General features: G+C 35.7%; 2 protein-coding genes across 2 annotated transcripts; one reads left to right on the forward strand and one right to left on the reverse strand.

Moving 5' to 3' along the window:
* Window positions 1–843: 843 nt before the first annotated feature.
* On the forward strand, window positions 844–2,463 carry LOC145574796 (uncharacterized). Its single transcript, XM_081632656.1, has 2 exons — window positions 844–985; window positions 1,526–2,463. Exons 1-2 carry the CDS (start codon window positions 844–846, stop codon window positions 2,281–2,283), a joined length of 900 nt encoding a protein of 299 aa, XP_081488782.1. The 3' UTR covers window positions 2,284–2,463.
* On the reverse strand, window positions 874–10,859 carry LOC145574795 (alpha-1,2-mannosyltransferase ALG9-like). Its single transcript, XM_081632655.1, has 11 exons — window positions 10,556–10,859; window positions 9,471–9,555; window positions 9,217–9,376; window positions 8,209–8,426; window positions 7,754–8,055; window positions 5,860–5,974; window positions 5,627–5,765; window positions 4,640–4,836; window positions 4,095–4,184; window positions 3,829–4,012; window positions 874–1,011 (listed from the first exon to the last, which is right to left on the reverse strand). Exons 1-10 carry the CDS (start codon window positions 10,831–10,833, stop codon window positions 3,884–3,886), a joined length of 1,713 nt encoding a protein of 570 aa, XP_081488781.1. The 5' UTR covers window positions 10,834–10,859; the 3' UTR covers window positions 874–1,011; window positions 3,829–3,883.
* Between the last annotated feature and the right edge of the window lie 2,889 nt (window positions 10,860–13,748).

Below are 13,748 nucleotides of genomic sequence, written 5' to 3' on the forward strand. Positions count from 1 at the left end.
ATTCTTGAATAATATTTTATGATAAAAATCTCATGTCATTGATTATGGAGCAACTTAATCTCAAATGATGCCTAACATTTATAGTCATAGTATTGAAGGGAATCATAATGCATGCAATTGTTGAATCATAAACTTTACTATAACTCTATATAAACTCATTACGACATTACCATTACTGTCATTTATTATTATCTGCCAAATGAGTCGTGACTTAAAAGGGAAATGATTTCCCGCGAATATCAATTACATACAAACACTATATGTATGTAGATCTCATGTATGTAAACTTCCAACGCAGACATGTGCAGCAAAACCATCAAATTTTGAGGTCATGCATTTTATATTGCAAAAACAAACAACCTTCCCAAAGCATTTAACCTGCATTTCTTCATAGCCCCTTAACCGCAAAAGAAGCTGATCATCACCATGAAATTAGTTTCATGCCACCTCAGGAGACACTATGACAGTTTACTCGACAATCTATCAAAGTTTATAACATAAAATAAAATATATAATAATGCTAAGTCTGTTAAATAAATATGAATACATGAAAAACAAAAATACAGTGCTTAAGATTGGTAGATGAACATGAATATTTTTAACCTATAGTTTTTCGCCACATCACGTCATATCCAATAGGCCAGCAGAGTACAAAAAGTGCAAAAGCCACCCTATCCAACTTAATACACTAACTATATGTGTGGTGGACATTGCCTGTTTTTCCAATAAAAATTAGGAGTTCTTGTACGTATTAGTACCACTTCATATTCTTCCATCTAAGCAAGAGCCAAAAACATTCACATCTAAGCAAAATTATCCATTTGTAAGCAAAAAGAGAGAAAGATGGAAGCTTGTTTTCTCAGCTCAAACTGCATTACCAAGACTATCGAACTTATTCCATTGGCGAAATCAAAGCTCCTTACCCTTCCCAAGAAGAGTTCTCTGCTCCACAGTCATAAGCATGTAACTTCGTCTTCCATAACATGTAAGTTAGCCTTTGACTTGTCATTTCTGAAACAAACTTTTACCAAATTAGCATTTACAGAAGCAGTGTTTCAGAAACTCTTGATAATAATCAATTAGCTGTTGTTTAAGGTTATGCACACATATGAAGAATTATTTTCTAGCATTTAGGTGACAAGTAATATTGCATTGGTACTTCAAATTGAAAAGTGATACTGCATTAATTTATTGATTGACAAACAAATTGAAACATTAAGTATCAATTGACAAACAATTTGAATCATAAAATATTGATTCAGTAGGGTATTATGAAGTAGAGGAAGTTCAAGATTGAAACTCTACTTACTGACAATTATAACATTAATACATGAGTTAATCCTGTCATGAACTATTAGAGTAAGGTGGACAGCCTAATCTCAGCTAGAAGACATACCTAAGCTATCCCCTTTCCTATAATCCCTACCCTGATTATCAACTGGAACTAATGATAATTGATCAGTACTTGTAACGTCAATTCAAAACAGAATACTCAACTAAATTTGGAAAAATTTTATGCACGTAGGTTGCCAAATGGGATTCTCGTCATCCAGAAATGAGGAAATAAATCCCACTCTCAGTGGAGATTGGAGATCATTCAGAGCAAAACTTGTTGCAGCTGAGAAAATCTCTATCCCTGAAAATCCCACAACACCACCAGCAGCAGAAGCTGATGTTGATCCGCAGAAGCTGATAATAAGTGATAATTGGGCCCATGCTATTCACGAGCCTGAAAAAGGTTGCCTACTCATAGCAACAGAGAAGCTCGACGGAGTACACATCTTTGAGAGGACTGTGGTCCTCATGCTAGCAACAGGGCCTATAGGCCCAACTGGAATCATACTAAACCGCCCTTCACTAATGTCCATCAAGGAAACGAAATCGACAGTGTTGGATTCATCAGGCACATTTCTAGACCGACCCTTGTACTTTGGAGGTCCCTTAGAAGAGGGACTGTTCCTTGTTAAAAGCCCAAAAGAGGGGGATGATGATGTCAGTAAGAGTGGGGTGTTTGATGAGGTGATGAAAGGTTTGTATTACGGGACCAAGGAGAGTGTGGGATGTGCTGCTGAGATGGTGAAGAGGAATGTGATTGGGTTGGATGACATTAAGTTCTTTGATGGGTATTGTGGATGGGAAAAGGAGCAGTTGCAGGAGGAAATTCGAGCCGGGTACTGGACTGTTGCTGCATGCAGTCCGAATGTTATTGGGCTGGAATATGTGAATAGTGGAGGGATGTGGGAGGACATTCTAGGGCTAATGGGTTCAAAAAAAGTTTGGTAATGTGATATAATCCTGTAAAGCTTGATAAAGTTGATTATAACCTATAGTATACTTATAAAAAATGACTAATGTCCTGCAACATCTGTAGATCTGTCAATGTTGTATCCAACCCAGTTTAGTTGTAATGTATGTTCAGCTTGGGGAAAAATCTCCGATGTAAAATGGCGTATTAATGTATTATTCCCATTTAGCACCTCCCCCCCCCCCCCCCCCCCCCCCTCCCCAACCCAAAAGAAAAAGTTCTACTATCATATTCCCTCTAATATTTCAATTGTTTCACTTTGATTGATACCACTTACTATTCACATGCTTCACATTGACCATATACTTCTACCTATATAAATCCTTCCATTTTAGTTGTCAAATTTTCAATTTGGAATGTCCTAAAATAGTTGTCAGGTTTCCAATCATCAACAATAAAAGCATTTAAAGTGCCATTAATCTCAATTTTCATTGGTCATAAGTAATCTAAAAGGTGAGAAGCATCACAATAAATAACGTTCCCTCATTTATTTTCATTACCTAAATATGACAACTAAAAGGGGACAAGAGGAGCATAACAATAAATACTTTTATGTCTAACGTCATTATATATGTATCGATAAATATTATGAAATATTAACTTTTTTTTGTTTTTAGTCATTTTACTTGTATACCTCCTCTTCCTTATAAATCGCAACAATATTAATATTCAAAGTAAAGGCAAGAAATCAAAGTAGAACAAATTTACAAATAAATAAATAAACTAAGGGAATACTTCCTTGATAACATGTCATGAAATGTTCAACAAGATTTGTAATTTATTGTTTTGTATCTATCCAAAATATTATCTGCCACATAACCATTTTGGTTCACCTAAATTTATTTTCCCTTTTATCTATCCCCTTGTAAATTTATTTTCACATTTAACCACTTTTGCACCACCTAGTTGTTTTATCAAAAATGCAAGCCGAAGCCTGAGTGCAAGATTACATTCACAGAGAGGGAGTTCAGTATTTAAAAGAGAATCCTATAGCTCACTACCCAGACAAAGCATGACATATCCCAATACCGCTATCCAATGTATAAAAAGGCTCAAGGCGCACCAAGGCGTTTTGGAGTACCTTGCGCCTAAGGCGCGCCTCAGTGCGCCTTGGTGCGCCTCATTGAAGTGAGGCGCATATAATAAGAAACAAAAAAATCTGGAAAAAAACTCATTATGCGCCTCAGGCTGCGCCTTGGTGCGCCTTAGTACGCCTCAGGCTGCGCCTTGGTGCGCCTTAGTGCGCCTAGGCGTGCCTCGGTGCGCCTTAGCTGCGCCTCATTGAAGTCGCCTCGCCTAGACCATAAAAAGCGCATGCCCTCTAATGCCTCAGCGCGCCTTAGGCGCGCTTTTTCAAACACTGCCGCTATCATACTAAAGATAATTGCTAGTTGCCTAATTCTGAAATAAAATCAAAAAACGAACAAAGTGTAGTGGATATAACTTAAAAGCATAAGGCTCTCCACCTGAATTAAAAAGTTACTCTTTCAGACTAAATCATGTCTAGGATTAATTAAAAGTACCTGTGCTTTGGGTTATAAGTTAGACCAGATCAGACGCTTCCTGCAGTAGAGCTCATTATGGGATTCTTCTAAGAAGTTTATACAAGCCGAAAACATTTCTTTCCTGCCAAAAGTATGGGATGAAGAATGAACGATGCAAGGATGGCGAGAGCTCCCTATCCAAGTAAGGCAATGCCGCAACAACCTGTTTATGAGTTCAGCATAAGCGTATAAAAATAAAATAAAATGAAAAAAATTAAAGAGGAAGAAAATACTAGAAATACTACCTCCCATGTTGACAAGTCACTACCACGATATGCAAAGGGACGTTTCAAGTGAAGTTCAACAAGCAAGGTACAGATTTCAAGATCCTGGAGCTGCACATTAATTGCAACAGCAATTCAGACAAGCAATTTACAATCATTCTCAGGGGACCCTTGGATTGGAAGTAATGAATTACGGTGCAATTGAATCAAAATAGAAGAAATAGAATGATGGAGGTGGGGATACTTGAGAGAGGAGGAAGGGGTAGCGGAGCTACGATCCCTCCATTGAGGATAATAATTTCCTACCACACCTCTAAAGTAATATATGACCCCCAAAAGGAGGGAATAATTCCTCAATCACTCCTTCCTCTTTCAACCACTACTACCTCATCCCATCTACCAACTCTTATTTTATATCTCATTACCTCATATTTATTCCCTCCATTTCAAGCATGCCCATGTTTTAAATGAAAGAAACTAATTTTGTAGATTAAGAGCAGAAAAGGCTATGATTTTCACAATAAACAAGAACTGAGAAGGCAGGGGCTGAGTTTGAAATTCATTACGTATTGTTTGTCAGATGCTTTATTCTTGTTATTAAAATAAGAAGGTGCTGCTGAAGTTCCACCAAGTGTTGAATTGAATGGGAAAGGAAGAAGACCCCGGAATCCATCATCAATCCAGCGCACTTGAGCCACATAGTCGGGAATAAAAAACGAAGAAGGGAATCTGTGCCATTCACTTCCAACACAGAGGGTCGAACCTGTAATCACAATGAAAAACAAAGCAAAGTTCATAGTGAAATTCAAAAGAACTGTAAGGTTAAGGACCCTCCAAACAATAAAAATGTGAGACCCAGGACATTCCTCGAAAAAAAAAAAAAAAAAATGTTTATAGAAATGTCCTTTACTCTGGAGGTTACTATTCTCCAATAATAACATTAAAAGAAGTTAGAAATCATTACAACTAAGACTTATATCCAAGCTATCAATGGAAGAAAGGAAGTGGTGTCCACAGCAGGGGAATTAAGACAAAAGAAGTGATTTACTAACATCTTCTCAGTCTCCAAAGAATAAGTGAGAGAATACAAAACCAAGGAACCGTAACTTTATCAACAACTTCAAAACATTAATATATTGACAGCTTTTGTCAGATAGAGGAATAAATGTTATCCTGCATAATTACTGAGTTGCTGAAGATCAGTTGCTATGTCATGATGGTAAGATCACGTTTCATCAGATAAACAGAAACTAGTTACTTGCAGCAGTCATACAACCCTTCTGAACCATATTATTGTCCTCTTAAAATAATTAATCATATTTTACAATCAAAACTTTCTATGCCCGCTACACTAACATGCTATTGACCAATTGCCAGTCAGTTATTGTGTTCTTAACTTCGGAAAAAGTCAACATGAGCAACACTTTAGGATGGAGATAGTATGCTTTAAGTCAATGGAGACAAATTAGAAGTGTGCAATGGAGAAATCATTACTGCAAGACAAATTAGAATTGTGCATATTGGCAATGCATAAACCATAATCCAAAGCTTACCATATCCAGCATCCTCATGGTACTGCAAATGCTTATAGATCTCAAGAGGAGCTGAGTACCCATGGATCAAGGAGAAAGTACGTGAATGGGAGACACAAAGTATAAAGCCGAGGATCAGAGGCCTGACAAATTTTGCAATCTGTTTAACAAAACACAACAGTTTATATATTAGAGACCATCACAACATTGACAAAACAGCAGCAAAGATTTACGAGGAATTTCTAAACACTCACCATAACAAGCGCAGAACTATCATTAGGGTTGTACTTATCACGGAAAAAATCAGGCATACTTTCAATAAAAGCTGATGCAGCCACACAAATTAGTGGATATATCGGATAAAGAAACCTGCAGAAACACAAACAAGGTAAGTATTGCAAGAAAGAACAAGGATAGACAACAACAGAAATTTGCAGTCCACTTAACCAAACAAAACATTTTTACATGAGTGATAAATATAATAATTGACTAACATCGATAGACCAGAACAACTTCCAAAATCTCTCTATTCTAAGTTCTGAATTAACACTTAAACAAGCAACATGGGACAGACGACTGCTATTCATGGAACTACTTATGGTACTGCTGCCAGCTGGTGTCACATTGCTTTTGATAATCACTACAATTTCATGGTCATTGTGATGAATTATCAAAGTTGCAGATAATTGTAAACGTAATTACTTTGGCAGACCAGGAAAAGAAAAATAAAAAATAAAATAAAGGAAGTTGTATCAAGGGAATTCAATCTGCATATAGCATAATAATGCATTCCACCCGGCACCAGATGAACAAACATGTCAGTTTATAATAGAATATATTGCATTTTTGTAACCACTTGTATGAAGAGAAGTCACTCCCTTTGTCTTATTAAAGAATCTCTATCCTCTCCCTCCCATACTTTGCCTCTAAGTTTCTGACCCTTCTTTAGAATTTTTAAAAGCTCCCCACAATCCAACTCCAAGAAACAGTAAATTCTAACAAAAATTCACAAAATTTAGATCAGAAGTTCTTGTATGATCAGGAATATCAGATACAATGTTGAGTGGTTGATACTTGACATACATTTTACAGTTTACAATTGAGTCCAATCATCTGACAATTAATGTGAAGTTACAATGACATGCTTCAGTTGGTATCAAGTATTAATTCAACAACTATGACAAGACTTCGAGCCTACAGTAACCCAGCTACAGAAGATGTAAACAAGTAGCAAAAATCAAACCAATCATTGGTTTGTAGTAAAAAATCATGGGTTAAAGTAGGGATCATCTATATAGCAAATAACCAGTTTGGTAGAATGATCAAAAGCTCAAAACAGTAGTTAAAAAAATCCCCAAGAAATTTCATAACATTAATCAGCATCACATGACATGTGTTCAAGGCAATTCCCCACATCAGCCAACCAGCCCTGTTGCCTGAGTAAGAGTTGAAGCGGTGTAGAGGTCATCAGTAGGAATGAAAAGCAATTCAAATAAACAAGGTCCATCCAGATTGATTGCACATCACTAACATGACCTACTTCATCTTTGACACAGTGAAGTATCATTTTTCATGATCACGGGGCAATATCTAGCATATAGCACACACATTGTCACTTGGAGCAAAGTGATGACTTAGGCACTAGTCAAAGGAAATTAATATCCTGATATATCCTCAAGGTCAGCTGGTCAGGTATGTTCGTCTTGAGCATAAAAGTAAGAGGGGGAAATAAATCATTTGGCATATCAGCTCATTATACTCCACTACACTTACGCTGTTGACTACCATTCTCGCTCAATACTTCACACTTGACATAAACAAGAAGCAACCATGAAGTGTCCAAAATGTCTAAACAATATGTTCTCGGCTCCTCACCGCCTATCATGAGCCATTCACCCATTCAGTTACCACATTGAACATTGATTTCAACAGTCCATCTCATCCAAACTCTCACTTACCAATTAACAATTAAATTATATATAAAATAAGGGGGATAAATCAAAGATTTTAAGTATATCATAAAGGAAAGAAAACAAAATTTTACAAAAATGCCAAATTTAAACACATAAATCTTCACCAAAACCAAAATTTCAGGGAAAAATAAGCGTGGGGAGGTGGGGGGGGGGAGAGGGGGATTAGTTACCAAACCTTTCTTCCTTGTGTGGCTGCAGGGACATAAATCCAAGCCAAATATATACAGGTGAGATGATAATTAACAGCTCTGGGACATACTTCTTCCGCACAGCGCGCACAAGCAACGTCACAGGAAACAGCAAAGCAATGACAAAGCAGAAATTAAAATTATTGAATCCATTCCGTAGATAAAACAATGGTCCTTCAATTCCATATAAGTGGCTTTCACCACCTCCCAACACATTATACAGTAGCAGATTCAGCACAGATGATGTCCATTTTTTGTAGTAGTAGTGATCAACAACAGCTGAGAGAACCTAGAACAAATACACATTGGTAAATGTAATTAGCGTGTTTAGTACAAATTCCCTTGCATTGAGAACCACACATGAACTCAATATTGCTCAGAGATAGCTTAACATATACAAGTATAAAAATAAATTTTACTAAAAATAAAAAGTTGAACTTACCAGAAGAGCAACAGAAATGATTGTTCCTGAAATAAATGCTTGTTTCAAGCTCTTACGCAAAGAGAACAATGTAACAGGCAGAAAAGCTAACACTGAGAAGGGCCACCCAATAATAACCCCACTAGCTGCAACAGAAACTGCCATTGCTGGTTTTTCCAAAAGAGCCAATGCAGATGCAAGGGACATAAAATACATCGAGAATGAGCTTGGCAAGAAACCTGAAATTGTAGTATCCATATTATAAATCAGACACTTCAAAGAACAAAAAGACTAATAGAACTATAGAAGCATCAATTTCTCTTAGTTTTTTTTTTCAATAGTAAAAGCAATACATTAATAAAAAGTCATACGACATCTACAAAAGATATTCAAATTTAACAATTACATAACATATTGAATCAAATAAAGAATTTCTTCATATAAACTACGATCATCAAATATATCTTGCACTTTGGAACATTACTAGCTCACATTGCTGGAATATATTGTCTTTTTTGAGAGTTAATCTAAGGATTTACTGTAGCTGTGAGGATTTTATATTTGATTCATCTGATTGTATTCAAGAATTGGTAAATGCAATCAAGCTGTAATTTTTCACCAATGAAACAATTTCACAGCAATCCATTAAAACAAATAAGCAAATCCTCCTTCAAAATAGGAAAAGAAAAACTATGTTTTTCAAAAGAGAAATGATTGTAAAGAACAAAAACCATGTCTTTAGAAAAACAGACAAAAGCAAAGGAAAGAAAAACACTCACACACACACAAGAAATAAACATTGGGGCTTCCCACCAATATGGAAGCCTTCTCAAAATTTAACAATGGAGGCTAGGGTTTTAGAGAAAGGAGAGATGAGAGAGGAAAGAGAGTTTTTCATATTTTATTTTCTCTTAGTTGATGCAAGTATGTAGGATGATCAAAAAGCAGATAAAGACAAAAGAGATGAGCAAAAGAAGCAGAAAAGGACATAACAGCATCCAGGAAAAGAAAATATTGAGAGCAACATACTTGTGCTAGCAAAGAAGCATCCACTGGTTAAGCAAAGCATCGCAAGGGTGTAAGAGGCAAGACGTTTCCCGTACTTTCTGGAGAGAGCTACAACAAGAAATGCATCTGTAACGACAGAGATAAGCCCTAGAAAGAGCCTCACAGCATAAAATACTCTGACCTGAAAGGTAGAATTTTTGACACATTTACAAGATTATGAGGCTTAAATTAAGACTTAAGACGCCTACCAACAGCGAAGTTTGTACAAAACTTACCTTGTCTTCAAACAAAAAGGAAACCGGTCCGCCCACAATAGCATGGAATACGATGTACAGATACGATCTCAGAGCATATTCAGCACTACAAATTGCAAGAGAATCGGAATCAGTTGGAGAGCAAAAGCTTATCCATTATCACAGTATGTTTAATGTTTCCCAACTTGAGCCTCCATACAAAATAAGTAATCATCAAATGTACAACTTTCCGTCAAAAGCCAAATTGAAAAATCAATCACAAATAACCTTGCTATTCATTGCTATCATCCCAGATAGGTTGTTAAAGATAGGTTGTTAAACTCCATCATATCATCATTGACATCTAATCCCCTAAGTAAAAGTTTAGTCATCAAATCCATGCAATTTAGAGATGTAACATTATTTTGAATGTTTGACTATATATATCCCTGGTGAATGAAAACTACAAGTTCATGCTTCTAACATAAACTAACCTAAAGCACAAAGAAGTAGCATCAATTCATAAGCAAGTTTTTTAGCTGGTAAATCTGCATTCACTAAAAGTAAACCCCCCCCCCCCCCTCTTTTCCTTCCCCCAACTAAATTATGTAACAAATAAATTACTTCGTATAACAAAACACCCATAAAATTCGATTGCATAACCTCGCAAACAATGTCCCTAACTCCATCCCATAAAACCCAAGCACTCATCTCTGTCACAATACCAATAGCTACAATCATTCAATCATATATTCATCAAGTTACTAGCTTTCAAACCCGTGCAATACACAGGCTAATAAATAAAGAGTATAATATATATATTCGACACAAAATATTCAAATACCAACATTAATGATAGAATATTCTGCCACAAACAACATCAAACATAGATACCATCAAACAAATACATATAAACATATACATATCTATCCACAATCCCATTAAAATTTACAAAATAAAACCAAAATTAAAGAATTCCAACATCAATGATATCAAACAAAGATACCAACAAACAAATAAATACAAACATATACATATAAATCCACAATCCCATTAAAATTTACAAAAATGAAACAAAATAAAACCACAATTAAAGAAAAGAGAAAATATAACAATGGAGAATAAACCTGTACTCCCAAGTCTGAAAGCCAGACTTATAAAGAAGAAAATGCAAAGGTTCCCAGTAATTGAAGACTTCATCGCAATCATGAATGATGTTGGAAGTTGCGCTCAAGTATCGCAGCATTCCAAGGGCAAACAATGGTAATCCCCAACCTAAACCACCGTCGTCTCCGCCGCCTCCGCCGCCGTGTTTGGATGGCTTGTTGAGCTTGGAGTACGTTGATGATGGTGCTGCTGGTTGATCTGACGGATGAGTGCGCCGCTGTCGTGTTGTCGTCGCCATTTTTGTGGGGTTGGTTTGTTAGTGTGGACTGTGGAGTGTTCTTCTTGTTGTTACCTGAGGTTTTTTGCTTCTGGTTTAAATCTCCGATGGAAAGTAAAGATGCTTGAGGATATTAGGGGTAATTTAGTAAATCACATCCCTAACTTTTTTTTTTTAAAAATATACTACGTTAAACTGTATCATAGTGTTTCAAAATTCAAATAAAAAAAAAACTAGATGAAGTCGTACGATACATACTTTGTTTGAAATTTTTAAAATAATTTTTTTCTACATATATTTATGTGCTAAAATTTGTTAGATAAAACTAGATGAAACCCGTGCGATGCACGATTTGTTTAAATTTTTTAAAATAATTTTTTTAATATATATATTTATGTGCTAAAATTTGTTATATATTTAGATAAAAATTTATTATCCTATATGGCGTGCTAAAAAAATTACAATCCCTTTTGCATGCACCCGGTGTACAGTATTTTTACTGTACATCAGACTGTTTGCACGTGCCACTCATTTACTAGTTTTTTTTTTAAAAAAAAAAAACAAAATTGCGGAATTTCATACCTCAAAATCAAAAAACGCAGAACAACAATGGAGGAGAGAGAAAGTGAGAAAACGCAGCTCTCGATCATCAATTGAGGAGAGAGAAAGTGAGAAAACGCAAAAATTGCAGAAATCGATCATCAATTGAGAACAAAAAAAGGTGAAAAAACGCACAAATTGAAAAATTCGATCATCAATTAAGGACAAAGAAAGTGAGAAAACTTACAAATTGCAGAATTCGATCATCAGTTGAGAAGAGAGAAAGTGAGAAAACGCACAAATTGGGGAGAATTCGATTATCAATGGAGAATTCGACTTTCGATACCACAAATTGTAGCAATCTCATCCACGAATTGCTACAAAAACAGAGGCAAATTGAAACTGAATTTGAAATCGATTTAAATCGATCGATTATAGAAGAAGAAGAAACTAAGAGTTTTGGAGATGAATTCGTACCAATATTCAACAATCCAAACAATGGAGACGATGCAGAAGAAGCAATTAACAATGCAGAAGAAGCAATTGAGAATGCAGAAGAAGCAATTGACAATGTAGAAAATCAAGTGGTTCCTGGCAAATCAATTGATTCAAATTCTAAACAAACAACCAAATCAAATGCAACTGAAGGTAATTTCTATAAACTTTTCAGATTGTATGCAAAAAGTAACCCTTTGTATGCCTTAAAGTTACCCTTTTCATGCATAAATGTGACCCTATTTATGCACAAATGTTACCCTAAGATTGTATGCAGAAAATTCAGATTGTATGCAAAAAGTAACCCTTTGTATGCCTTAATGTTACCCTTTTCATGCATAAAAGTGACCCTATTTTCAAACAAATGGTACCCTTTTGTTGCCTCCAATTTGAATGATATGCTGCCTCTGGTTATTATCTGATATATCTGTATTAAATCACAGATACAAATCCAATTCACGCTTCTGGTTTAGATCTTAGAGGTTCATTTCTTGGTGTGGTAAGAGAAACTTTTGAAGAAATTTTGGAATTATATGAAAAACATGCTACTATACTGGGGTTTTCAATACGAAAGCATACAACTACATACAAGACACACACAAAAATAGTAACTGAGAAAAATTATGTGTGTTCTGCTGAAGGAAAGAGAAATTCAGCTGACAAGAAAACAAAGTTAGTTGAAATGGTTGATGAAGAGGATGTGAATGTAAAAACAAGAAAGCCAAGACAAGTAACCATTACAAGATCGAATTGCAAGGCATGCATAAGAGCAAAAGTGAATAAAGAAGGACAGTTTGAGGTAGTGGCTCATGTTATTCAGCATAACCATGAGCTAACAAGGTCACAGTGGCATTATTTGCATCATTCTGAAAGAAAAATGACAGAAGAAAAAGCTGAAGCAATCAAAACAATGAAATCTTCAGGTCTAACTACAATGGACACTTACAATTACATGGCTACAGAGGCTGGAGGAGAACAGAATGTAGGTCATAGTGTTGTAGATCACCTGAATTTCTGCTCAAGGTTAAGAATGGAACAAATTGAGGCTGGAGATGCTCAAACTTTAGTGAACATTTTAAATCAGGAACAATCAGAGGATCCAAACTTCTTTTTTAGAGTGAAGTTTGACAAGGAAGGAAGAATTTCCAATATCTTTTGGAGAGATTCAATGATGCTAGAAGACTATAGGATATATGGAGATGTGCTTGTCTTTGATACAACATACAGAACCAACAGATTTAATCTTATATGTGCTCCATTTGTTGGAATAAGTAATCACTGGCATAATTGTATGTTTGCATGTGCTTTTATTGGGGATGAAAAAACAGATTCATTTGTTGGCTACTAGAAACCTTCTTGAAAGCTATGGAGAATAGAACACCAACTTCAATATTCACTGATCAGGACCAAGCAATGGCAAATGCAATTGAGCAGGTAAAAGATTTATATTGACATTTTACAGATTTTAAACTCTGACAATAATGTTTTCCTTTCTCCCATAAAGTTACCCTTTTAACTGCATAAAGTTACCCTTTTAACAGCATAAAGTGACCCCTTTATTTTCAATGTAGGTGCTTCCTAATACAAGGCATAGACTTTGTATCTGGCATTTGGAACAAAATGCCATAACCAGATTTGGAGCTCTTAAAAAAGACAAAGAATTCAAGTATGCATTCAACCAGTGCTTAAAGATGTGTGTGACAGAACAAGAATTTGAAGCAAAATGGCAGGCAATGATGCAGAAATATGAGTTGACAGCACACTCTTGGTACCAAAGAGTGTACGAGTTGAAAGAGAAATGGTGTCCAGCCCTTAGTAGAGATTTCTTTTCAGCGGGAATCTTATCGTCACAAAGGAGTGAAAGCACTAATCATGCAATAGGATTCAGAGCAAGTAAAGCA

The sequence above is a fragment of the Chenopodium album genome, chromosome 13 (assembly GCF_948465745.1).
Source record: "Chenopodium album chromosome 13, dcCheAlbu1.1, whole genome shotgun sequence".
NCBI lineage: Eukaryota > Viridiplantae > Streptophyta > Magnoliopsida > Caryophyllales > Amaranthaceae > Chenopodium > Chenopodium album.